General features: G+C 37.1%; 4 protein-coding genes across 4 annotated transcripts; 3 read left to right on the top strand and 1 right to left on the bottom strand.

Moving 5' to 3' along the window:
* The first annotated feature begins 189 nt into the window (after positions 1 to 189).
* Positions 190 to 1074, top strand: LOC120774822 (antigen 5 like allergen Cul n 1-like). The gene is made up of 3 exons (XM_040104628.1): positions 190 to 312; positions 384 to 772; positions 837 to 1074. The coding sequence occupies exons 1-3, from the start codon at positions 190 to 192 to the stop codon at positions 1072 to 1074; spliced, it is 750 nt and encodes a 249-aa protein (XP_039960562.1).
* A 4971-nt stretch (positions 1075 to 6045) lies between these two features.
* On the top strand, positions 6046 to 7046 carry LOC120774821 (antigen 5 like allergen Cul n 1-like). Its single transcript, XM_040104627.1, has 3 exons — positions 6046 to 6168; positions 6230 to 6618; positions 6688 to 7046. Exons 1-3 carry the CDS (start codon positions 6046 to 6048, stop codon positions 6941 to 6943), a joined length of 768 nt encoding a protein of 255 aa, XP_039960561.1. The 3' UTR covers positions 6944 to 7046.
* A 10365-nt stretch (positions 7047 to 17411) lies between these two features.
* Positions 17412 to 18391, top strand: LOC120775925 (antigen 5 like allergen Cul n 1-like). Its single transcript, XM_040106330.1, has 3 exons — positions 17412 to 17534; positions 17596 to 17984; positions 18055 to 18391. The coding sequence occupies exons 1-3, from the start codon at positions 17412 to 17414 to the stop codon at positions 18308 to 18310; spliced, it is 768 nt and encodes a 255-aa protein (XP_039962264.1). The 3' UTR covers positions 18311 to 18391.
* Positions 18392 to 25521: 7130 nt separating this feature from the next.
* On the bottom strand, positions 25522 to 26525 carry LOC120774830 (antigen 5 like allergen Cul n 1-like). The gene is made up of 3 exons (XM_040104641.1): positions 26348 to 26525; positions 25892 to 26277; positions 25522 to 25825 (listed from the first exon to the last, which is right to left on the bottom strand). Exons 1-3 carry the CDS (start codon positions 26465 to 26467, stop codon positions 25576 to 25578), a joined length of 756 nt encoding a protein of 251 aa, XP_039960575.1. The 5' UTR covers positions 26468 to 26525; the 3' UTR covers positions 25522 to 25575.
* Between the last annotated feature and the right edge of the window lie 339 nt (positions 26526 to 26864).

Below are 26864 nucleotides of genomic sequence, written 5' to 3'. Positions count from 1 at the left end.
TAAATACTAAATATATGTATCTGCAAGTATTTACTTTTAGTGAACTTGGCAGCGTGTCGATTAAACATATGAAAGACAAGTTGATAAAAACAACTGTGGCCTTCAATTATATACACAGTCTGTCATTTAGCTTACTGGGAAGCGTACGAACTTAACTATTTTAACGGTATTATTTGCTGAAACATTGCAATGGAATTGAGGCTCGTGTTCGTCGTCATTTCACTGACAGCGCTACAATTCGCCGAAGCGGTAAATTATTGCAACACATCACTTTGTGGTGCCAAAAAGCACATAGCATGCAACAATAATGGGGTGAGAGCTGCGCTTAAGCGCTGCAGAATCTTCATGCAACATCTTCAGTTAATATCTCAAACTTTTTAAAGAAATTCGCAGCGTCCTGTCGCAATGCCGCCATGGTAACCTTAACGCAGGCGAATAAGAATCTTATCGTTAAGTTGCACAACACCAAGCGGAACACAGTGGCGAGTGGTAAGACCAAATTGAAGGCGGCCTGTCGCATGGGCACCATGCAGTGGAACGACGAATTGGCCGCACTGGCCGCGTTGAATGTCAAACAATGCCAAATGAAGCACGACGCGTGCCACAATACTCAGGCCTTCAAGCATTCGGGTCAGAATTTGGCTTGGTCCAGTTATTATGGCACGCCGAATGTACCGCAATTGTTGCAAAAATTGATCAATTTGTGGTATAATGAAATCAAGTATACGACTCAGGCGTACATCAATAAATACCCGAACAATTATAGTGGACCGTGAGTATTGCAAGAAGTTGGTGTTGTGTTCGGACTAATTTTCATTTGATTGATGTGTTTACAGCGCCATTGGTCATTTTACGGTTATGGTTGGGCAAGCGAACATACGTGTGGGTTGCGCTGTCAGCACCTACTCGGTGACGGGTCAATCATATAAGGCGTTTCTGCTGGCCTGCAATTATGCAACCACCAACATGATCGGTGCCGCGATGTATACGACGTGTGCAAAGGCGGCTTCTGGTTGTAAGAAGGGTACAAATACGGCCTTCCCCAGTCTTTGTGCGAAAACCGAAGTTTATTAATTATGGAAATATAGATATAATATAATTAGAAGCATATGCTGTATTTGTATTTGAGAATTTTGCGGGGAGAGCAGAAGCAGATGATTTTTTTTGTAGCTTAGTAGGAGTTTTATGACTAAACCGTTAAGCTTTTCAAATGTTTTTTAGGGGAAAAAGTTTTTTAACTCATAAAACCAGCAGTAGAAGGTAAAAAAGACCGAGTTAGAGAAAGAGAAAAGCATTTTTGTGGTTTATGTTTTTATACTTTTTGGCTGTTTTACTCTCTATCTCTGAGAGTAATTGCTCAACTTGCGCACTATTCTGCGTTTCTTAAAAAAAAACAATGCTAATATTTACAATAACTACAAAACCAAACAATCAAGCCCCTTCAAAGCAAAGAAAAAACTCTTCCGCAAGCTGGTAATTTTCCAGCCTTCAATAGCGCTTTTATGTTTAATAATACAATGCGAAAGCTCAAAGCGGCACTCAGTTAAGCCAAGTTCAAGTGTTACTCGCCAAACAAGCAAACAAAAAATTTAAATAAACAGTAAACAGTTATTTTATGGATATCGTTTAAGGGGGTATTCTGGTTTAGAAGCCCGAATTTTAGGTATTTTTTTGACGCGATAAAAAAAATTAAAAATTATTTTGATTATCCATTTTTTTACATGCTTTTTATTGATATTCCAAGAATACAAAACATAAATAATATAAAAAAAAACTAAATTAAAAAAAACTGCAGTTCGGCTAAGTAGAGACTGATGAAACAATGGCTTGTCCTGTTGTGCAGGATATAAATCCTTTCCGTGACCTAAAATGAAAATTTATGCGAAATCCGTGAAGAGTAAAAATGTACTTATCGAACTACGAAACGTTTTTGAAAAAAAAAAAAAATTTTTTTTTTACAAAATGGTGGAGGTTTGAAAAAAAAGTTTCGTATTTTCCCTGTTTTTTGTGGTTCGGAATTTTTTAAAAATAAAAAAAAGTTCTTTCGAAAGATCTTCGTAGTGCGATACTACAATGTATAAGAAAGCTCTGTGTAAAATTTCATGTTAATCGGTTGAGTAGAACTTGAGATATCTTGCACACTGTTTCTTGAAAAGTTGTTATGAGAAAAACGAGTTTAAAGTTTGAGAACTAGTCGCGCGCAGTCGGAGTCGGAGTCACAAAATGAGCTGTAACTCGGAAAATAATTTGAATTTCGAAAAATCTTCTTAGGGACATTTTCTTGGAGGGTTATACAATAAAATTATGCAAAAAAAAATCGATTTTTTCGAATTTCTAAACTTGAATACCCTCTTAAGAAGTTGGAATTAAGTACACAATGACTCTTTGGGTCCAGTTCAATTTTGTTTGGCAGAGAGAAATATTTTTTAGAGAATATTTAGACTTTTTATGACTAGTAAATAGATAGAGCTTTAACATATATTTTGACAATATAAATATATATTTTAAGCTGAAAATATTATGTAGAACAAGAGTTACAGCGCTCTGAACAGCCCTGCCTCGAAAAAATGGGCTCGCACCTTCTCTCTGATTCCGGCTGATTGGCTTATCGAAATAAATACATATAAGCGGCGTTTTAATCTGTAAGCCTAAACGCACGGAATGGACTATTATCAAATGAATATATGTATGTATTTAAAAATTAAAATTTTATAGACATTTGAAAAAAAAGTTGCGATTTTTTTGGGGTTTGCTATAAAAAATCGCAATTTTGAGAATTTTTTATTGCTCATATATAATTCCATGCGTTTACATGTGCTTAGTGTTCCCTAAAATAAAGTCATTGGGCCAAGACGTTTATTAGATACGATAGAGGAAAGTTTAGAAAACCTGTTCCGTGAAAGTTTCTAGTTCCCTTAATCATCAGCCGAACAGCTTCTTTTTCTAACTGCTGTATCTTTAAAACAGCTTCGAATTTTTAAAAATCCCTTTACTACCGCATTTTAGATGAGTTAAGAAAGTAATTTATGAAAAATAAAACAAAATCGATTTTTTGAGCCCAAAACATGGAATGACGTTACTATACTTAGTAAATAGATTTGTAGAAAAAAACTGTGGCCAACTTCAGCTATATACTATAGAAAACAATAACTGTGTTTACGTACATGTACTTAAGCATACAAGGGGTGTAGAAGAAAGGCGGATGGTGATTATCTTTCATCATTAGTAAGTATATGAATTCACCACGATCTTTCTTTTGAGTTTATTTCTGTTTTTTGTTCAAAAAACACCAGCGAAATCTCTCAGTTTACTGACTTTGGAACAAATTGATAATTTAAAAGCGAAACAAAACAAACGGTGTTAAAAAAGTATTGTGGAACCGACGTCAAAGGCAAAATAAAGTACCAGAATTCATAAAGACCACAGAAAAACAAAACAAAAGAAATATAACAAATAAATAAAAACTTCAAATTTGCTGAACTAAGACAAATATTTTCCAAAATATTACTTTTTTTATATTTGACATAAACGATAACAGCTATGGCCAGCTAGATAGATAAAATATATTATATTGTCGAAATACACTATCAGGGGTGTTGTAGAATCTGATAATTGTCGGAATCAGAATTGAAACCGATCAAAAAAGAAGTAGGTGTCATGAATTCTGATATTATTGGTTTGATATTCGAAACAGAATTTGTATCGGTTTCGGATGTCACGGAAACCAATTTTATCGGTTTTGCTATCAGAAACAAAGCAAGAAGATAGTCGCTCACAGATTTGAAATATAAGTTAATTCGAATATTGGTTTTGCGTATGTTCGAAAAGACGAAAATCCAATCAGATTCTGTGACACCATTGAAAATCAGAATTGGTTTGCAATTCTGACAGCTAAGCATTATGTCTTGGATTCCACAACACCCCTGTATATTATCGAAAACTGCGCGGCACGACTACTGGTGGCAGAAAAATTCACATGTAAAACTTTCAGGCATAAGTAGCTCATTGGATAATGGCGGTTTGTCAAGCACCGATTATATACTTCCACTTTTCAATTAGTAAGGAATGCTCAGGCATAGAAGACGATGGTTTACGTATACGAATGGTAACTGCAAGCACCACATTCAACATATACTATATATGGATGGCTCGATAGCGGAAGACAAAGTTGGGGTGAGTATACACTGCCCGGCGTTAGGCATAAAACAGCTTTTTAAACCGTTGGACCACTGCAGTATATTGAAACGCATCAGCAGATAACTCCAATGTTAACATATACGTGGACAGCGAAGCAGCAATCAAGGCTTTAACCTCGTTACGCATATCGACCAAAGGTGTCCTGGTAAGCAGGGTAGCTGTGGAAAGGACCGCCAGAAACAAGCGGCTTAGATTCTATTGGGTCCCAGGGCACGCGAAGGCATTGTAAGTAATAAGATAGTGGACGAGATTACCAAGAGTTGTGTATGGCTGTCATTCGAAAACGTGACTTATGGGGTTACATGGGTTTCCTCATATATAATTTCATGAAGATCGATTGAGGAGATCTCGAGAAATCTGCCCGACCGACTGCAAAAACACACTTTCGATAAAAACGCGTTTGAAGATCGCGCACAACTTCTTAAGACTGTATCTCCGAAACTATTACTCGGATCAACTTGAAAATTTGGGACAATATTCTTGAGGTGTTGTAGGTTAATAAGACAATAAAACAAAAAATATATTTTTTGAATCCCGTAAACCTATGCATCCCGTTATATTGATAAAATCATACATTATCTACGAACGACGACATAGACAGGAGCATGACAAAGAAGGTAAAAACACAATGGAACGATCTACCAGGATGCAGAACTGCAGAAGTCATATTTAAAGCGGGAACTCAGCAGTAAACTAAGTTTTTACTCCTGGAAGATTCAAACATGGTTGAAAATATCAAGAGCAAAGTTTCGCATTGGCTTGGCAATGCTGTAAGCATTTCACATATTAAGGGGTTACATCGGTTTACGAGTTTCAAAAAGTCGAATTTTTTTATTGTCTTATTAAGTTGGTTCGAGTAATAGTTTCGGAGATAGAGCCTTGAGAACTTGTGCGGTCGATGCTAGCTAGGCTAAGTGCGCCGACTTTAAACGCGTTTTTTTCGAAACTGTGTGTTTGCAGTCGGTTGGCAAGATTTCTCGAGAACTACGCAACCGATCTTCATGAAATTTTACACAGGTCTTTGAGATACAATTCTTAAAGACTTGGACGAAGGATTTTATTTTCAATTACAACTATTCGAAAAAAAATTTCTCGAAATTTTCACTGAAATTTTCGGTTTTTTTGTAAAATGTCTGCAAAAATCAAAAATTCAGTATTTTTTTTCTTCGTCCAAGTTCTAAGTTAAGGTTTTAATTAAAACACGTATTTTTTCACTTTACGTGATCCTGTAAGGAGTTATCCTGTCACCGGAAATGGCGTCGCAATGGCCGAGCTTAAAATATGTTTTTTCCAAAAATTTCAGAATTTCTTGGTTAATAGTGTATGTTTGTAACAATAAAAAATTCTAATAAAATATTTAATTTTTTATATGAGAAAACAATTGTTGAAGAAACGCAGTTTTTTACCCTAGGAAAACCCATGTAATCCCTTAAAAAGAGCATTATATGAAAAAAACCGATTTTTTAGATAAAAAATATTAAAATACTAGCGTATTTTTTTGCAGATATACTGTATATTGTATTTAATTGAACATAAAAATGATGTACAGAGTAATCCAAAAATGTATTGAGAAACTCCATCGAACATTTAAAAGGTACAGCTGACGAAGAAAAATTAAAAAAAAATGTAAATTAAACTTTTTTCTAACGTTCCTAATTATATGGCCGCAGCTTTTGCAATATTTATTAATTATTTTAGCTCAAAATAAATACAAAACAAAATTTGTTGTTGAAGTGTTATCTAATGTAATTAAGAAATGAGTTACGAAAACCATAAAAAGGCCGGAGTACCGGAAACTTATCATAGTCAATTATTACACAGCAGATAAACACAAAATATTAACTCACAATGGAGCTGAAATTTCTGTTACTCGTATCCTTCATAGCGGTGCTACAAATCGTGTACGCTCAGGATTACTGTGATTCGTCTTACTGTAGATCCGGCACGCACATTGCATGCAACAACAGTGGGGTGAGTTGGAAGAGCTAAACTAGCACCACAATGACTAATACACAATTCTTTGCATCGTTAGGCATTCGCAGCGTCTTGCCTAAGTCCAGCCTTGGTCAGCTTTACACAGGCGCAAAAGAACTCGATCATCGCTTCCCACAATGCCAAACGTAACACCGTGGCTGGCGGCAAGACAGCGCTGAGTCCAGCCTGTCGCATGGCCACCATGCAGTGGGACGACGAATTGGCCACACTGGCGGCACTGAATGTCAAACAATGTCAGATGAAGCATGACGCCTGTCACAATACAGCGGACTTCGACTACTCCGGACAGAATTTGGCGTGGATTACATTCTATAACACGCCGAATACTACACAATTGTCATTGAAATCTGTGGATATGTGGTATAATGAGATTAATAACACCAAAATGGAGTATATAAATGCGTATCCGAGAAATTATTCAGGCCCGTAAGTATGACTTTTTTAATTTTCGAATAAGTTTAAGTAATTTTTTTAAATGAAATTTCTGTATTTTAGCGAAATCGGACATTTCACCGTTATGGTGGCAGATCGTAATATTCGCTTAGGCTGCGCTGCTTCCACCTACAACGTAACGGGTCAACAATATAAAGCATTCTTGTTCGCCTGTAATTATGCAACAACAAATATAATAGGCGTCCCAATTTATAAGAGTTGTTCGGTAGCAGCTACGAATTGCACGACTGGTAAAAATCCGTCATACACTAGCCTTTGTTCGGTCGCGGAGGAGTATGATGTTAACACATTTGTTTAAAAGCGTGTAATTCATAATGGAATTCCAGTTTTCTTATGTTTAATAAGTCGATAAAGGTTAGGTTAATATATAATTAATATGCAATACATGGAATTATAAAGTGGAAAATACCGATTTTATTCGAGAAAAGCAGTTATCCAAAGCTCGAACCTCTCTAAGATCGTTTCAACGAACACTAATCCACTCCGCTTAGACCTTCTAATGAGGTCAACTGACTTAGTTTAGACAACGAATCACACCTCAAAGCTCTTCACAAATCTTATCAAATGTAGCTATTCTAATAGTCCTCTCTTCCATATTCTTTGTTCAGACCCTACCAAAACTAGGTTCATTCTATTACAGGAGAACCATCAATGATCGAGATTGAATACTGATTTGAGGGATCTCCTATCCAACAAATATTGCAGAGACCGAAACCAGTAATAGTCCGGTGGTGCCTAGTTTGGAGAATATGGTGGGTGTGATAGCACAACCCATTCAAGCTGTAAAAGCTTTTGGCGAGTCATCAAACTTGTACGAGGTCTTGCATTATCCTGGTTGAACACTCTACTCTTTAAGAGCAGCACTCAGTTCAACCAGCTGATGACAATACTATTTAGAATTAATCGTGTAATTAATTAATAACAATGTACATCAAAAATACATAGATCAAGATAAGAAAATTATAGTCGTTAATGGGACGAAGCAAATTTCCTTCTCTAAAAACATGGGAAACCCATATGTTAAGCTTCGAAATTAATCCTAGACGTTTCACGTGCTTCTGAACGGTCACGTTAGAAAAATTTAATCCTTGAGTAATCTCTAGAATTATTATTCAATCATTTGCATCGATCAACGACTTTATTTTACCAACATCGGATTACTTTTGGGATAGATAAATACAGGTAATGAATCAAAGAAATAGCCAAAATTTTGATTTGTGACTATCCGCCGCCATCTTCCCAACAAAAAAATCTTTTTTGCACAAAAATTTACACTTTAAAGTAACTTAAAAATCGAAAATAAAAAAATTTTATCAGAAATTTTATTCCTTCGATCATTCTGACAAAAGTATCTAAGAAGATCCTGTGAAACTTTCAAGTCAATCGGTCAAGCTGTTTCGCAGAAATATTCCTCACCGACTTTGAAAACATTGTTTCGAGATAAACGCATTTAAATTTTTGCTGCTACACCGGGATACGGTTGCGCCTACTTTCAAGCGCTCGGAGACATCTTTACAAATATGCTCATTACTCCGAAACTATTTACCGGAATACTTTGAAATTTACAGACAATATTCTCGAATATGTATACATTCAAAGTACGCAAACTTTTTTTTTCGATTTTTTCAAAACTGCAAGTGGACATAACCCCTTAACAAGGCCTTCCAAAACGTGGTGCATCCTCAAGATCGAAATTTCCGGAACGAAATTTTGCAAACCAATTAACGTACACATCCAAAAATTAATTAAACTGCATTTTTTACCTTTTTGATAGTAAAACGGTAAAATATGCCGCAATTGCTCTTTTCCAACTTCCATCTTCATTAGGACAGTAAAGAATATGTATTCCAAAAAATTTGAGAAATTTTTTTACAAACAAGCCTTGCAATGTCAGCTGTTCAAATATGTCACGGTAAATCGGTTAAGTGTGAAGTTGGCTGCAAAAAAATTAAATAAGATCAGCTTTTGTCATGAAACGAAATTGCTTAGTGAACGACCCTATATGTTTAAAGGTTGGTGTCTTCACTAATTTTACTGGAATTTTTTTAAAATATTTTTATAAGTCGTGAACATGGTTAAACGTGGTAGCTATTGTAAAAACTTAGAGCTGAGAATATTTATAATCAAATCGCCATTAAGCATAGGGCTCTGCAATTACTGGATTTTGCACTTATGTATCTTTGCTAGCGGAACTTAAGTATTAGTAGGGAAAATTCTCGGTAGTTTCCAAGTAGTATCAGAGAGCTTCACCCTATTAACTTTACCTACTAACTCTGTTCCATGAAACTTTAATCATATACAGTTCAATTAACTCAATAACATAATATTTCCCAGGAAGCTTGTGTGCTTAGCAGTTTCACTTTAAGTTATGGGCAACAGCGGTATAATTAGAGCTTGGTTTTTACGTAAGTAAATATGCCTTATCTCCAACAAATTCCTTGTTAAATTTTTTAAATAATTTTGCGCTGTTTGAAAGAAAAAACAGAGAGATTATATGACTCACTTCGGAGAATTATATTTACACCAGTGAAATCTCCCAAAGTACATAATCTCCAGTTTGTAGAGCCCTGGCAAGAAAACGGTATACAAATTAAACTCCAGAGGTACAAGAAAGGCTAGTGCCTGCCCACATAGTTTCCCACTAACAGTGCAATCATACCAAGCGATTTTCAGAAGAAGTTGAATAAAGACATCACTAATGTACATCTGAACATGTGGTGTCTTGAACTTCTTTGTAAAGGTAATGAACTCTGTCGCGAAATTAAATTGTGCCCAAAAAATAAGGTGACATTTGAATTTAAACTCCGCGCGTCAAAGGATTTGGATAATTTTTTTTTTTTTTAGGTTGGTAGTACTGTCAGTCACATTTATGTCAAATTTCATGTCAAAATAGTCATTAGTGTGTGAGATACGTGTCGTTTTGTGAGCTGCTAAAAGTGAGTTTTTCGGTTTTTGCGATGTCGAAATTTGTTGCGCAAAGAATTTGGACTAAATTTTGTTTACGGAATCAATTTTCTGCTGCGGATACGTTGAGGATGGTGCAGAAAGCCTTTGGTGATGAGGCTATGTCTTAAAAATATGTTTACAAGTGGTATAGTGAGTTCCAAGCCGGCCGTGAACGTGTCGAAGACGAAGAGCGTCCAGGGCGACCATCAACTTCAACCGACGAAGCTCACGTTAAACAAATCAAAGATTTGGTGTTGAAAAACCGTCGATTAACAATTAGAGACCTTGCTGATGAAGTTGGCATATAGAAAGGCTCAGCCAATACCATTTTGAAGGATGTTTCGGGCCTCAACTGCGTCAAATCTCGACTGGTACCGAAAACATTGCATTTTTTTTTAAAAAAGGCGTCGCGTTGAAGTGTGTGAAACGATGCTTTCCGACTACCAGGATGTCATGAAACGCATTATAACTGGCGATGAGACTTGGATCTATGCTTACGACCCCGAAACAACCGATCAATCGAGCGAATATCGTTCCAAAAGAGAGCCGAGACCAAAAAAATCGCGCCAAAGTCGCACAAAAATCAAGGTCATGTTCACTGTTTTCTTCGATTATCGTGGTGTTGTGCATTATGAATTCCTTCCAACCGGTCAAACAGTCAACAAGGAATATTATTTGAACGTTATGCGTCGTTTGCGTAACGCTATCCGCCTAAAAAGGCCGGAATTGTGGAAAGACAATTCTTGATTTTTACACCACGATAATGCACCATCCCATACTGCCCTCGTAATTCGTGATCATTTCGCCAAAAACTCAACCCATGTCGTTCCGCAACCACCGTATTCACCTAATCTGGCGCCGTGCGACTTCTGGCTGTTCACCAAGCTCAAAAGACCGCTCCGGGGACACCGTTTTTATACGTTAGAGGAGAGTCAAGCCGCAGCGAAGACTGAAGGCCATCCCGGAAAGTGACTACAACCAGTGTTTCGAAGATTGGAAAATCCGTTGGCATAAGTGCATTGCATCGGGAGGGGATTACTTTGAAGGGGATGAAATTGATTTGGAAGAATAAATAAAGAATTTTCAAAATAAATACAATGTCACCTTATTTTTTGGGTACATATATAGCACACTATCCATCATTATGCCTCATAACCTTCACTCAGCAAGCTGACCAGAATCGTAGCCTGCCCTGGGAATACATAATTTCATTTTTGAAATTCTTCGAATATATCTGCTTTTTACTTTGGAGTGGAGTACTACAGTCGTCTTCTTCACCCTTCATTATACATATGTCGAAATGGTTTACTGGGCACTAACAAATAATCTAGTAGAAAATGACTCACTTAGAAATGTAGGTAATTGTTCAGTAGAGTTGTGAGTGTTGTGTATATTAGCACTGATAAGAAGAGACAAATATTTGTAAATGAAATTAAGTTACGTCTTGAGATTATCAATTAATTTTTTGCATAAAAATGAACAATAGAAGAGTTGTCAAGCTTTTTAGAGTAATAAATGTATGTAGATAAGAACATCATTATTTCGGATTTGGAAGAGTTACTTGTATAATTAATAAAATATAATAACGGGTGATCCAAGTGGAGGTCATTTTTTCAATAACCTTTTTTGGACAGATCGCGCGTGAATCATGTCAAGCTGTCATGTTATTTTTGTGTCGATTCGGCGACGTTCGAAGCAACTCGAACTGACGTATGGACGCTTTCTACGTCGAGATCTGTAATTGAAAACGTACAAAATACAGCTTGTGCAAGAACTCAAGCCGCTACATACTCCCAAGCGACATCGTTTTGCACAATGGGCTCATGAAAAGTTCCAAGAAGATCTATGCAGACAATCAACGGACATCACACGTGTCATTCGCTAGTTATCAATCGAAATGCTCGAAGAAGAAATCGAAAATTGGATTCAACGGATGGACCATCTGAGACGTTGCCGCGGGCAACATTTGAAAGAGGTAATCCTCAAAAAATAAATTCCAAAAAATGTTCTTTCGAATTATAATAATAAACATTTCCCATTAGATTTGAAGTTTCTGTATTTTTCCTTTAAACAAGTAAGGAACCTCGAAATGGATCACTCTTTAAAAGCTGAACTAAATATGTACAACAAGGTGCTTTCCAAAGTAAACAGGACTTTTTGAATCCAGCACTCGTTCGACATGCTTTGGGACCGTGCAAAAAGCTGTATTGAAGCAGAAGGAGACTATATTGAATAAAACAAATTGATGTTTCCGAAAAAACCATTTGTTCTGTTTTTTATTTTTAAGTCCTGTTTACTTTGGAACGCACCTTGTATATGGTAAGTGTGATAAGTTCATACAAGGTTTGAATAAATAGATTTGCTTCTACAAAGCACAACTCTCGTCAACAGCCGATTTTTCTCATTTGGAAACAGCTAGACATAACTAGTATTTCGGAGCTATGCTATGCCTTGAAAGCAAAATTCAAGAGGTCTAGTCTTCATAGTAGAAAGTAAGGAATATAAATCGAAACTTAGCTCTGTGCTCAGCGATTATTCACTATATACTTCAATTCTGATATAAGTACATATACCGAGTAAACCATTAGTAACGTTTACTATTCGGTTGACAAGTTTTGAACATATGTACAGAAGACCATTCAAGATCCAACAATATCCTTAAGCCGGCATTTAGCCCAAAACCATCATAAATCCATATTTTTTCAAACAAACAAAACAATCAACAGACATCGATCTAGATCGATTTTCGCTCGTTTTAGACAACCACAATTTGTGAAGGAGGTCTTGATAGTTATTAAACCTAACAAGAAAGTGCCAAGTTAAACTGCGGATCAAAAACAAAAAACCTGCACAAAAAAATTCCCTGGTCGTCTGTCAAAAAGTGGTGACATTAATTGACATCCAGATCCACACATTAGATTTCCCGGATGAAGTTCATACCCAAGTATTTACAAGGTGTCTCCGACGAAAAATTACTCAATACACAGGTTGATCTGACTTTAACGATAATAATATTCTAAATAATCGGTTTAATTGAAAGTGTTAAACAGTACTAGAATATGAATTTGAAATCAGCATTAAAATATTTGCAAAACAAGCACAACAAACATAAAACATCTTTTATTTGAATGGAGTCGACGTCAAATGGCAAAATTACCCACGCGCATAAAGTTTGCAAAATAATTATTGCGACATGTGTGACATATGTATTTTCGTTCATCTCCAAATGTATATATTTACAGCAGGCACTAGAAAATTTTAACTAATCTCCGATCTATAAAATTTGTTGCAGAATAAAATTATAGTATTACGGGCTTATATATATTAATCTTTCCTTCCAACAATATTTAAATCAAAGGTAAAGATTTTTCTACATTCTTTCTTACAGGCTTGAAATATATACTTCTACTAAAGAACAAAAGCACTTACCTTGTCCTCATCCCTAGTATGGTTTTCTCATATTGAGACCATGTCATTGAGATCCACCATGTGATCCAAGGTAAAAAACTAGGTAGGTCAGGCTATATTTATGAAATTGATAGAAGCAATTCTTACACCTATTTATAAGAACTTTTTGTAGGATAAATTATGATTTTGATAAGGTGCTGTATATAGTATTAACTCTCTTAAAGATTTTCGAAAAAATATACCATAATTTGCGCCCGCTTCTTCTTCATGATAGTATGCTAATTCTAGCAGTAAAGAAACAAAGCTAATATTTACAATAATTACAAAACAAAAGAATCAAGTTCACTGAACTCGCAGAAAAAACTCTTCCGCAAGCTGGTAATTTGAGAGTCAATAACGTTGTTGTCTTTAATTATACAATACTACAGCTCAAAACGGTATTCAGTTAAGTTCAGGTAAAAAGGTAAAAAAAAAAAAAACTTATTGTATAAATATTTTCCGACTATATTTTTGTGTAATTAGTTGGCTAATAAACAAGCCATACAACGGTAATGTTTAAGGCATAAGAAGTGAAACGAATTTTGAAAGAAAAGGGATGCAGTAAGGTGAAAAAGGTTAGCTTTAGAAATGGGTCAGACCAAAAATTGGCCTTTGGGTGCGGCATCATCTAATTTTGGTGAAATGTATTTACCCAAAAAAATTAACAGCTGATTTCAAAAAGATTTTGTTCTCTCCAATATCAAAATACTGACTTTTAATAACCTGAGAATACTTGAAGAAACTATTGGTACTCTGCACATCCTATAATTTGAACTCTAAAACACACTGACAATGTCCTAAAACAGCATATATTTATAGCATAACAAGATTAGGAATATTTCCCAGATTGAGTACATTCGATGCCGTTATGTATAGAGCTCGATTTTTTTTGCTTGGCCACCACAGGCACGATTGCAGAAATCCAGACTCTGAGCCCAATTATCGACGGTTTTCAAGCATAAATCGGCCGATTGTGTGATTCGCTATGTGGCTTGTGACGCCGTCCTGTTCTATTGTCCAAGTCCTTATCATCCAGTTCGGGCCAAAAATATTCGGTTATCACTGACCGCTAGCGATTCCTATCCACAGTAACGTGCCGGTCTGGATCATCATGGATGAAATACGGCCCAATGACACCGCCGACCCATAAACTGCACCAAATCTTAATTTTTTCGGTATGCAATGATGACTCATGGAGTACGCATATTTTGCTTATTGAAGAAGCCATTCAGCCAGAAATGAGCCTCATCGCTGAAGATGATCTTTCGATGAAAATTACGAACATACGACGATTCTGGTGGGCAAACCTCGCCACAACGACGTCATAGAGATACCCAACGCTTGAGAACCACTCATGTGAGAATGATTTGAGTCTTCCTCAATTGATGCGTTAACGGCAGAAATGTTCTCGACACTACGATCACTTCTTCAACTCACTGGCACGGAAATATTTTGTACGGTGCATGTGAATTCAAATTTTTCCACTAGACGTTCAACTGTTGATATGACAGGACGATTATGACGACCATAAATTGGACGTAGCGCTCTTAAAGTTGAGGCCGCCGACTCCGAATTTCGGTAATACATTTTAATAGTTCCGGCTCGTTTTTGGATCGTATATTTTTCTATGGTGAAATGGCAGACCTTACTGAAGAGAAATGTCAAAAGAACGGGAAAAAATATGGCGTCCTTTGCCGTCCTATCGGCCTACTTTTGTAGCGTCCCTATTGAAAAACCTATTACCTTATGGCTACTATTCACTTCAAATGCTGGCCTGATCCAGAACACCTCTTTACATATCCTAAGTAGTCACTCACATACATTCTCATTGCTGAAGGCCTGCCATTTTTATTGTATTATCAGTCAATGTAGGAAAAGTTCGTGAGTGCGTTCTTGGATTACATACAAAAATGAATTTGCGCAATTACAATTGTCAAGGCTATGTTTTCGGTTCGTTATAACTTACAACTTTATGAGACTATATGAAAACCCTAAGTATATTGTGATTGGCTACATAAAATGTTCAGTTCAACAGGGGTTATTATCTTCCACGGGCCCCCTTGCCGACGAAAAGTGCATTCGAAGAGTAAATATTATTCTGTTATCTTATCATTCACGATTTCGCTTCGATTTCATTTGTGTGCTTCGTATCTTATCTCTCATTAATTGCATTTAGTTACTTATGTACCGTTACATGCATTTATCTCCGACGGTAGCTCTATATGTATATACCAAAACTAAAAAACGCAACAGCAGCACCTTGACCCGTTGTTAGCTCGTTTTACTTGGCGCGGATTGATACAGTCGGAAAATAAAGCGACAAAAAATAAAGTGAACTTCATCTCATAAATAAAAAAGTGTGGTTTTGGCGAGGTTCTTATCAAAATAATATTCGTGTATGTAGCTGAGAGTTTTACCCAATTGATACATTCTTATTTCTTGACGATTTCTGATATCTAAAAATCGTCTCAAGCCAACGAATTTCGTCATTATTTTCACTCATTTTTGAGCAGCTGTAACTTTTTTTCAACTTTAATTTTTTTTTGGCTAAATGAAGCTTAAAATTTCACCTTTCCAACACTATATGGTATGACACAATGTGATTGGTAGCACTGGAGATATATGACTGCAACGACATCTATTGACAAAATACGAAAAGACTTTTTCGTCTACTCAATATCATATCTCATGTAGTCCACAATCTACCCTAAATTTGAAACGAAAAAGAACAGAAACAACAAGGAAGGTGGTGTATATGAAAAAAGAAAACGAAAAGAGTAAGAAAAGTTCGGATAAGCTCTTTGTATTACAGACTTTAACGATCGAGTGATGATCACTAACTCAACGGAACCAATGTGTGGGGAGTTGTGGGAACTAATTTGTCCCTTTGAGGATTTCAAAACCCAATATTAATCTTCAGCGGGCCTATATGATATTTTCAAAAAAAATTGAATAGCCCGGATCATTTTTACCTATTTAATAAGAAAGTTTAAGATGAGAGCCATGAGAACAAGTGCTTAGTCTAATTTCAAGGAGAAAGACTGTATGTTAGAAAACTTAAATATATAGCTATAACTTATATAAGGCGTGGGAGAGGATGACGCTTAGCTTTTATCATGGGTGAGCAAGTAATTAGAACTCTATCTGTCTTTTCCAAACAAAAGGGAAACCCCTCAGTTTCGCAACATTGGAACAAATTGATAATTAAATGGCAAAACAAAAAATAAGGCGTTAAAAAAGTATCTTGAAACAGACGTCAACGACAAAATAAATTACCATAATTGATAAACAAACCTCAAAAACAAACCACAAAAAAATAGAGCAGTTAAATAATAACTCTAAGCGTGCCGAACTTGGACAAATATTTTCGAAAGATCTATTTTTTTCTCATTTTTGAGATAGAACAGCCATGACTAGCTCAATAAAGACGGTGCAAAACTAGATGGATATAAGGTTATTCAGATACAAATGATCAGGATGAAGAGACGAGCTGAAATCTAGGTAACTGACTGTCTGTTCGTCCGTCCGCCCAGGCAAGCTGTAACTTAAGAAAAAATTAATTTATCTTGATCAAACTTGGTATGTGCTTTCCTTGGCAAAAAAAAAAATTACGAGTTCAGAGATGGACGTAATCGGACCACTGCCACGCCCACAAAACGCCATTAACCGAAAACCACTTAAGCTACAACAACCAAATTCACTTAGCGCAAATATTATACGAACTCCTACCGACCGTATGAAAATGAGCGAAATCGGATATTAACCCCGCCCACCCACCATATAACGGTACTGTTAAAAACCAATTAAAGCGCGATAAATCAGTAACTGAATACGCCAGAAACATTAAATTTTACTTGCGAGATGGTATGACAGGTAGTTAATGGAGCCGGGGTCAAAATTAGACGATGGGTGTGGTACCGCCCACTTTTAGGTGAAAACAGATATCTACAGACTCGCCCGACCGATTTCAACTAAATTTGGTATGTCACATTTTTATATTACAGTACGAAAATGGGCGAAATCGGACCAAGTGCTCCGAAAGACTCCGAAAATGTATTGAGCACCGCACATCTAATAAAACTTTCGAAGAAAAAAAATTAAAGTGTCTTAAACTCTTTCCAGCGTTTCTAATTAGATGGCCGCTGCTATTTGCCAATTTATTTGCGCTTTAATTTAGCTTAGAACATAAATACAGAACGAAATTCTGGTTGAAGTGTTATCTGGAGTAATTAAGCAATGAGTTTAAAAAGACCATAAAAGCGGCCGGAGAACCGGAAACTTATCATAGTCAATTGCAGCACAGCGAGGCGTACTATCGTGCTTTCACACGCAAACACCGTAAATACAACAAGACTCTCACTTATTGTCTCACAATGGAACTGAAAGTTGTGCTAATCGTCTTCTGCGTCGGGGCGCTACAAATCGTAAATGCACAGAATTACTGTGATTCGTCCTATTGTGGATCCAGGACGCACATAGCTTGCAACAACAATGGGGTGAGTGGGTAGAACTAAACTAACACTACAGTGACTCAAATATAATTTCTTATACCGTTAGGCATTCGCAGCGTCCTGCCTAAGTCCAGCCTTGGTCAGTTTTACACAGGCGCAGAAAAACTCGATTGTCGATGCGCACAATGCCAAACGTAACACCGTGGCTGGCGGCAAGACAGCGCTGAAACCAGCCTGTCGCATGGCCACCATGCAGTGGGACGACGAATTGGCCAAACTGGCGGCATTGAATGTCAAACAATGTCAAATGAAGCATGACGCCTGTCACAATACAGCGGACTTCGAGTACTCCGGACAGAATTTGGCGTGGATTACATTCTATAACTCGCCGAATACAACGCAATTGTCATTACAATCTGTGGATATGTGGTATAATGAGATTAAGGATACCAAAATGGAGTATATCAATAAGTATCCGAATAATTATTCAGGCCCGTAAGTATGATTCTTTTTTTAATTTTCGAATTAGTTTTAATAATTTTTTTATGAAATTTCTGTATTTTAGCACTATCGGACATTTCACCGTTATGGTGGCAGATCGTAATATTCGCGTAGGCTGCGCTGCTTCCACTTACGGCGTATCGGGTCAACGATATAAAGCATTCTTATTCGCCTGCAATTATGCAACAACAAATATGATAAACTTCCCAATTTATACGAGTTGTTCGGTAGCAGCTTCGCAATGCACGACTGGTAAAAATCCGAAATACACTAGTCTTTGTTCGGCCTCCGAAAAGTACGATGTTAACAAATGGTATTGAAACAGTGTAGTGCTAAACCGTGTCCAAATTTTGTAAGATTTGAAATTTGAATAAAACGACGACATAATTAATAAATAATAATATACAATCACGGAATTATATTGGTAGATCAATGAAGGAAAAGTGGAAAAATAACGATATTCTTCGACAAAAAATCAATTACTAGGAACTCGCACCTCTTTAGAAGATCGTATCAACTGCATGTATTAACTTCTATTTATAATGAAGTTTCGTTCATAAAAAATCTGCTTCGTTCTTCTTCAATAAAAAAAAGAATATTCATTGCAGCAGTCCTCAAAACTCTACACAAAATTATATTAGATAGAACTAGTCTGTTTGTTCTTTCCTAAAACTAGCTTCAGACTTTCAAAGCAGAACCAATGATAATCGAGTATTCCGTTCCCACGACAGTCGAGTCTAAGTAACCGAAACTGACCCGGATTTTTGTCCGGCCAAGGACTGTCAACTGACACCATTCTTCGAAATTTATTCAGGAATGTTTTCTGTCACTACAACAACAACAACAAAATGATCGAGTATTTTTCAGTCTGTATAATATAGTATAAAATGTATCTAGCTCTATTAGGGTATGTGCAAGGCCCGAAATTTTGAAAATTTCTTTATAGACGCTAAACAGTTAAAAGCTTGTTTTGGCGGCGTAGTTCTCTAGAAAGACTGAGTTGGAAATATTTGTAACCAAATCACAACTAAACATTTGATTTTAGGCACTGTAATGTTGTAATCACTTATCTTTCCTGAAGAATCCCATGAATAATTTTCGTTAGGAGCACATGAGTAGAAAAAATTCTTGAAATTCGCTAATTAGGGACAAAGAACTTCACCATATCTAATAATTGTCTTGCAAGAAGTTTTAAAACATAACTCAATAATACATTTTCCCGAAAGCAATAACAAATAGAAGTTGAACTTAAAGTTACGCGCAACAGCTGTGTAATTAGAGTTCGGTTTTTATTTAGCAGGCCTACGGGAGCAAACATCACCAACAATTTCCTTATTACGTTTTGCAAATATTTTTTTTTTTTTGTTTTGAAAAATACTTTGTATAACAGAAAGATTCAATGACTCACTTCAGTAAATTACATTTAGGCCAGTGAAATACCTCCAAGTATTCCCCAAACATATACCCAGTAAACCAAAAGCAACGCATTGACGTATGAAATATGCAAATACACGAGTGACTAGTCCTAATTATACTCATTTTTTTTATAATAAATTAACAGCAATTATGAAAAAAGCCGAGAGCAAAATTAAGAAAAATCTCCAAGTAAACCTATGTTCTAAGTTAACTACGTTCTCAGCAATTACCCTTCTGAAGAGCAACAAAGCAGCGGGGGCGATCGACTGCCGGCCGAGCTATTCCAATACAGCGGCGAATTCCGACGATTGGAATTTAAGTAAACTCTGCTCAATCAACAAAAAAAGAGACCCTACAATCTGCGCCAACTTCCGTGGAATACACCGCCTCAACATCGCATAGAAGTATCTATCAAAGCTGAGTGTAACCGACGCAGTACCCACCGGTGCAGGCAGAGGAAGAGGGATACCTCCACTCCAGGTGGAAAAAGACGTGGCTACACTTGAAATTTCCTAGCGTAAGCGGTGTCTATGCCAATAAAGAAAAAACAACGTTCTTATATAATATTTGTAGGAGGCGAACAATTCTGATGAAAAAAATTTTATTTCTCCGGAATAGCCTTGAGAGTCGAGGTGCATGCTGCTTCCTCTGTGGTCTCAAAAGGTCTTGCCTTTCATTGGCCTTTTCAGGTAAGGAAACAGAAAAGTCTGGGCTTTAGGGCAGATGCGGAAGCGTTGGGACGCCGGCCTTGGTTAGGTAGCTATTCACAAGAAAGGCGGTGTGAGCCGGGGCGTTATCGTGGTGCAACTTCCAATCGACTGCAATGTCTTGTCGGACCATTTGAGTCTCTTGAGGACTTCCACGTAAAACTTGGCGTTGGCGGTTTGTCCAGGAGGAACAAATTCATGATGGACGATGCCTTTGATGTCAAAAAAGACAATGAGCATCGTTTTCACTTTGGATTTGCTGATTCATCAGCGACCTCTTTCCGGCCCTCCAAAAAGGCCTGGTGCTCCCAGCAACAACTGTGTTAGCCAGCTTGATCATATGAAACTTTTCTGTCGCAGATCTCACAGAAACATGTTACGCGAAAATGTTTGTTCTGACTCTCCAGGTGCTCGGAGACAATTGACCAGCCGCTCATTCGTTAACTAAGAACGCCTAGGCAATATTAAACCCAGAAGTGTATTGCTGAGATGATGAAACCGTTTCTAAAATACATCACGTCCTCTAAAGTGACATTATTTAAGTAGAAGAGAAGCTTCAATTTCCACCAAAAGTTTAAGTGTCCACAAAGAACATAGATTGAACTCCAAAGCTCCAGTCTTAACACTGAACCCGGACATGCCTTAATGACACAGTTATTTTCGGTATCCATGATCTCCCTTATACAAAATTAGTTCTTTTATTGGTTAACTCTTTAACGGGAAGGCTAATGAGTGTCAAAGCAGCTCCCTATCAACAGTATAAGAGCAAGCTACTTTCTGGAAATTGTTTCGGTAAAGGTCTAAATTACTTGAATTTTTTTGTAGAGACAATTGGCTGGTGGTTATGAAGTTACGATATATGTATATTCAATCTCTCTGCCCTGCGATTCTGATTATTCTACAAGTAAAAATGTCGCATACTTTTGCTGACTTCCCTTTATAAGCCATCCGAAAACGTTTACTGGGTATTTATAAACAATGTTGTAGACATGTAATCACTTAGAAACCTGTATTTGGATGGAGGTATGGTTGTTGTACACATTAGCGCTGATAATGATAAGGAAACGGAACGAAAATATTTGCGCAGGTAATTAAGTTATTACTTCGAATTATGGTTCTTATGTATTCATATATTGCGCTGGTTACGTCTTGCGATTATGAATGAATTTCTTTCGATAAAGTAATGTACATAAGTACATATTTACAAACAAAATATTTTGTAATAGGAGAGATATTAGAGATTTTTAGGAGCACTAAATGAAGATAAGAACATCTTGGTTTTGGATTTCGAAGACATGCTCGTAGAATTTATGAAATAAAATACATCGCCATTAAAATAGAAGAAGAAGATAAGTCGGTCGTGTTTAGATAAATGTGAGGCTTGTTTCAATCAAACACACTTCACGCTAACATACAATTTTTCTGATTGCAAGCACCAAACTTAAAGGCCTTTTTCAGAATTACTATACAAAGTCTGTCGCAAAAGAAACAGGACTGTTAAAAAAAACAACAAAAAATTTATATTTTTCAAAAGTTATATTTTTTTATTCAAAGTAGTTTCCTTGTGCTTCGATGCAGCGTTTAGCCCGGTTAATTAGCATTTCAAATGAGTGTTTGAGGTAATTTTTCGGAATGCTCTTGAGAATATCGGTCGCCGCCTTTTGGATAGCTGAAATGTACTGAAACCAGTGTCCTTTCATGGGCAAATAGGTAAAAATCACAGGGTGATTAATGAATAATATGGAGTTTTTTGTCAAAAAATCAGTGACAAGCGTCGGCCGATGACACGGCGCATTATCGTGCAACAGGCGCCAGAACCCTGCCTCACGGTATTGTGGTCGAGCACGACGAATGCGTGACAAAAGACGCTTCACACCAAGGTAAAATACAGCATTAATCGTTTGGTCAGGTGGGACGAACTCTCCGTGTACAATACCCTCGGAATCGTAAAAACAAATCAGCATTGTCTTTATTTTTGACTTCTGAAGACGACCGACTTCTGATCGTCATAGAGGTCCTCACGACCTTCTTGGAATCGCTTAAACCACTCATGCGCATTACTACGCGATAGGCACTGATCACCATATACTTTTTTCATCATTTGAAATGTTTCAGTAAACGTTTTCCCAAGCTTAAAACAAAATTTAATATTTGCTCTTTGTTCAAATGCATTTTACGAGCGATGACCAAAAGCTGCTGTCACTTTTTGATCGATAACATCGATTGTAGTAATCCAATTGTCTTAAAATTTTTACGAAATGTCAACAAGAGATCAAACTTTTTATTTCATGTACCCACCAATAGGTGGCGCCACCAGAAACAGTTATATTTAAAAAGTTCTGTTTCTTTTGCGACAGACCTTGTACATCAAGCATTAAAAGCGAATTTCAGGAGGTCTGGTGTTATGATAGGATGGAATGGATACAAAACGGAACTTAGCTCTGTGTTCAACGATTTTTGTTTAACACTACACTTGTCGTATGTACATAAATTTCACATTTTATTTTTAACATTCATAAGAATACCATGCAAGATCCCAAAACGCCTTTCATTACCAAAAAATGATTGCCTGGGTCGGCGTTTCGTACAAACCTATCATTAGTCCATATTTTATCAAACAAAACAGTTAACGGAAATTGATAATGATGGATCTTGGCTCATTATAGCTACCCGAAAATATGTGAAAAACGTCTCGATAATACCTACGTTTAATAAGAAGATGGAAAAAGTCCAAGCGCGAATCAAATTATTCATTCTCCATTTTTCCTAGACGTCAAACTGGTGGACTCAACTCTCAAGAAATGGTAGTTGACTGTCCGGTATTCTATTGCTCAGAATATTTGAAAAGCAAAGCTAACGCTAATCCTTGGACAATTGACGGCTTTAAGTCGTCGATAATGCCAAAATTGTGGCTATGTTAACCGAGGAGAAAAAGTAATGAAAAACACAGTAAAAGTAACATACTTATATGTGACCCGGTCTACGAAAAGGGGAAAGGGAGCTAACGTGCGAAAACTAGTTTTCTGGGAAACAGCTGTTAAAAATTTCATCTTCCATCCGAATCAACTAAAAGTGAAAATTGATTTTTTAACACCTAAGCCCCCTTTCCGTAGACCAGGTCACATATACGATTATAGGCGCCACTTGATTGGTGATGCATTGAAATTTTTTTAAATAAGTATTTAAGGGCAGACGTTGATTTACAACGGTACTCAATGTTTACATATTTGGGGCGATAACCTCCTCATTCGATTCAGATGACTTAAGGTGCCTTCTGCCTCGGCTTTTTGAAGGTGCAAACGAGGGAGAAAAGTATACTACATTCAAGCGCTCTGTGATCTTACTACCCGATTTCTCTTCAAAAAACAGGGGCCTATACACCCATCGATGCTCTTTTCACATTTTTCCCTTCAACTAAATACATACGTGACATCATGAACAAGAAAATTAAGGATATTTACAATTACTATAAAGGTGGGACTGGTCGTTTTATTTATGACTTTGCTTGTCGCAATCTTGTCTCCGTCATTCTTGATACTGCGGATTATTGATAAACGTTTTGTTATACTCGGAGTTTTTAAGTCCTTTAGCAGAGTGCCGACAAACTATAGACCACGTCCAGCACACAGTGAAGAAAATATAGGAGCCGTAGCTGATAGTGTACACGAAGACCAGTTAGCAACAACTCGGACTGACGTATAAAACGACGTGGCGCATGTTAGACCGATATCTTAAATTGAAAGCATACTAAATACAGATTGCGCAAAAATTGAAGTCGCTTGACTTTCCCACTTGAAACTTGAACTTGAAAAGTTCCAAGAAGATCCGACGTTTTCGAGCAACATTTTGTTCAGCGATGAGGCCCATTTCTGGCTCAGTGAGTATATAAACAAGCAAAAATGCCGCATTTGGGAAGAAGAGCAACCTGAAGAGATTCAAGAGCTGCCATTTCATCCAGAAAAAACCAGGGTTTTGGTGTGGTTTGTGGGCCGGTAGAATCATTGGCAAATATTTCTTCAAACACTTCGGTGAACAGATAATTTCAAGTTTTGTGCCGGTCGATTGGCCACTAAGATCGTGTGATATTACACCGTTAGACTTTTTCCTGTGGGGATATGTAAAGTCTAAAGTCTATGCGGATAATCCCGCTTCGATTCAGGCCTTGGAGCAAAACATCACGCGTGTCGTTAACCAGTTATCAGTCGAAATGCTCGTACGACTCGTCGAAAATTGGGCTCAACGAATGGACCATTTGAGACGCCAACATTTGAAAAAGTTCCCATTAAATTTCAAGTTTCTGCGTTTTCACTATTTATTTTTTATGTTCGTGAGAATTTTAAACTTCATATATCAATTAGTGTCTGTTTGACAGCTGTTTGTCAGCGACGTGAAAGGTTTGTCTGTCAATACTTAGCATGGAAAAAAATTGAACAACGCGTTTGCTTAAATTTTGTTTTCCCAATGGAATCACAGGTACGTAATTTTTGAAAGTGTTCCAGCAGTGATTTGTGTAGTCTACTTTAACACAAGAACAAGTATTTGAGAGGCAAAGGTCGCGAAATCATCTAAAACTTCCCTCAGACGAGTCATTCACCCGCCTCTGTTACTGTTGACAGTAAAGATCCAAGCCGCCGAGCAGCTTAACAGCTCTTATGGATCGACTCAACACATTTTGGTTAATGTTTTGAGTATGAAACGCGTCAATGCTAAACTTGTACCACAAAACCTGAAGTTTTTGCAAAGACGAAGTCGAGTAGTGATCGCTGGACAACGTATTTTTGAACCCCAAATTCTTAAAACGTATCATTATTGCGAAGATATGAATATGATGTCGACACTTTCCACAAATTTAACGATTTGTGCTCCAAAACTAGCGCCGAAGAAACGGAATTTCGCGGAGAACACTAAAGGCCATTCCAGCCGAGATTCATAGCAAAGGTGTGGAAAGTTTGATTAAACGTTGGCAGGCATGTATTGACTCAGCAGCCTATCCTGAAGGTGACAATTAAGTTTTTTTATTAAAATTTGTGAAAGTGTAGTTTTTTGATAATCCGGTTTAAATTTGATTTTAAGAGGAACCTTTATGAGATTGCGAAAAACCAGATATTTGAGTAGAAATCAAAACGTAATGGTGGGATGACACTGCAGACCGAGATGTTCTTATATATTCGACAAGGATCATAACTCAGTGAGTTTTAAATAAGTTGTTTTGAAGAATACCAACTCCAACCAGTTTCACAAAAATTCTCAGGCTCACATAAAAATTTCTCAAAACCAGCGACCATTTTTAAATATTTCGAAATCAACTATGGAGTAACAACGAAATGGCGAATAAACAGTAGTAGACACATATCACAATTCGGTCGAAAATAGAACTAACTTTTCTGGATAATTGGAATTTTATTTGGATTTTATTTAAAATGTTACAATAATTCCATATGTATATATTAACATTTCGTTGACTAATGCCAAGCCTCATATTTTTCCGAGGGCGAGCAAAGGTTACGGTAACGCCGATTTCGGCCAGTCTCGCAGAGTGAAGCAGCACTGGTGCAACTCTTATACGTCGGTGTGCCGACCAAATTCGTGCTTGCATAATTACAGGCGAATAGGAAGGCATATTGTGACTCATCCGGGTCCATGTATGTGGAAGCAGCACAGCCTACGCGAATATTACGATCCGCCACCATAACGGTGAAATGGCCAATAGTGCTATAAAACAGATATTTCAAACAAAAATTATTCAAAATAATTCGAAAATTTAAATTTATTACTTACGGGCCTCGATAATTACTCGGATACTTATTTATATATTCCATTTTGGTATTCTTACTCTCATCATACCACATATCCACTGACTTCAATGACATTTCCGTTGTATTGGGTGAATCATTGTAGGTCATCCATGCTAAATTTTGACCGGAATACTTGAAGGTCGCCGTATTGTGGCAGTCGTGGCTGCCCTTGCACTGTTTGACATTGAACACCGCCAGTGCGGCCAATTCGTCGTCCCACTGCATGGTGGCCATGCGACAGGCCGGCTGCAGAGCAGACGTGCCACCAGCGACGCGATTGCGCACCTTATTGTGTGCGCGTACGATCAAATCCCTTTGTCTTTTTGTGAAACTCACCACTTCGGGATCTATACAGCGCGCCGCAAAAGCCTAACGGAAATTTCGATTACTTAAAACTGTGCATGTGTATTCAAAAACAAAAAATTTCGTAGACACTCACGCCGTAGTTGCCGCAAGCAATATGCTTTGTCCGACCGCACAGCTTCGGATCGCAGTAATTTGTTGCCAATGCCGCAGAGACTGCCGTTAGAATGAGTAATATTAATGGCATTGCCATCATTACAATTTAACGCCGTTATATTGAAATTGGTGTAGTTCGTAGAATTCCGAGGATCGCACTGATTGTTTTTCGCCGCTTTGCAGCACTTTTATAACCGTAAAACGTCTGGCGATAATTGGTTTAAGTAACAACAAAAACAAAAAAAACGTTAACTTCGGCTGCACCAAGACTGTAATACCCTTCACTACTGCGTTCTGACAGCAACTGTTCTTATTTAACGGGTGATTGAAGGAGAGTTACTTTTTTCAATAGCCTTTTTTGACAGATCTTTTTGTTCAGTATTGTTTGGCATTTCATCATGGAAAGACTTCGCCTGAACCACGAAGATACGAGGTTTTCGAGCCAAATCTTGTTCAGCGATGAGGCCCATTCCTGGCTCAATGGGTATGCAAACAAG

Source organism: Bactrocera tryoni, chromosome 4 (assembly GCF_016617805.1).
Source record: "Bactrocera tryoni isolate S06 chromosome 4, CSIRO_BtryS06_freeze2, whole genome shotgun sequence".
In the NCBI taxonomy this organism is placed as follows: domain Eukaryota; kingdom Metazoa; phylum Arthropoda; class Insecta; order Diptera; family Tephritidae; genus Bactrocera; species Bactrocera tryoni.
The sequence above is the reverse complement of the archived record's forward strand: the minus strand, read 5'-3'. Positions and strand labels throughout refer to the sequence as shown.

Excerpts from the sequence above, each read along its gene's own strand:
- LOC120774822 (XM_040104628.1), top strand. The coding sequence starts at position 190 with ATGGAATTGAGGCTCGTGTTCGTCGTCATTTCACTGACAGCGCTACAA. Across the intron at positions 313-383 it reads TAGCATGCAACAATAATGGG|AAATTCGCAGCGTCCTGTCG; the intron begins GTGAGAGCTGCG and ends AACTTTTTAAAG. Across the intron at positions 773-836 it reads CCGAACAATTATAGTGGACC|CGCCATTGGTCATTTTACGG; the intron begins GTGAGTATTGCA and ends ATGTGTTTACAG.
- LOC120774821 (XM_040104627.1), top strand. The coding sequence starts at position 6,046 with ATGGAGCTGAAATTTCTGTTACTCGTATCCTTCATAGCGGTGCTACAA. Across the intron at positions 6,169-6,229 it reads TTGCATGCAACAACAGTGGG|GCATTCGCAGCGTCTTGCCT; the intron begins GTGAGTTGGAAG and ends TTGCATCGTTAG. Across the intron at positions 6,619-6,687 it reads CCGAGAAATTATTCAGGCCC|CGAAATCGGACATTTCACCG; the intron begins GTAAGTATGACT and ends TCTGTATTTTAG.
- LOC120775925 (XM_040106330.1), top strand. The coding sequence starts at position 17,412 with ATGGAACTGAAAGTTGTGCTAATCGTCTTCTGCGTCGGGGCGCTACAA. Across the intron at positions 17,535-17,595 it reads TAGCTTGCAACAACAATGGG|GCATTCGCAGCGTCCTGCCT; the intron begins GTGAGTGGGTAG and ends TTATACCGTTAG. Across the intron at positions 17,985-18,054 it reads CCGAATAATTATTCAGGCCC|CACTATCGGACATTTCACCG; the intron begins GTAAGTATGATT and ends TCTGTATTTTAG.
- LOC120774830 (XM_040104641.1), bottom strand. The coding sequence starts at position 26,467 with ATGATGGCAATGCCATTAATATTACTCATTCTAACGGCAGTCTCTGCG. Across the intron at positions 26,278-26,347 it reads TTGCTTGCGGCAACTACGGC|GCTTTTGCGGCGCGCTGTAT; the intron begins GTGAGTGTCTAC and ends AATTTCCGTTAG. Across the intron at positions 25,826-25,891 it reads CCGAGTAATTATCGAGGCCC|CACTATTGGCCATTTCACCG; the intron begins GTAAGTAATAAA and ends TCTGTTTTATAG.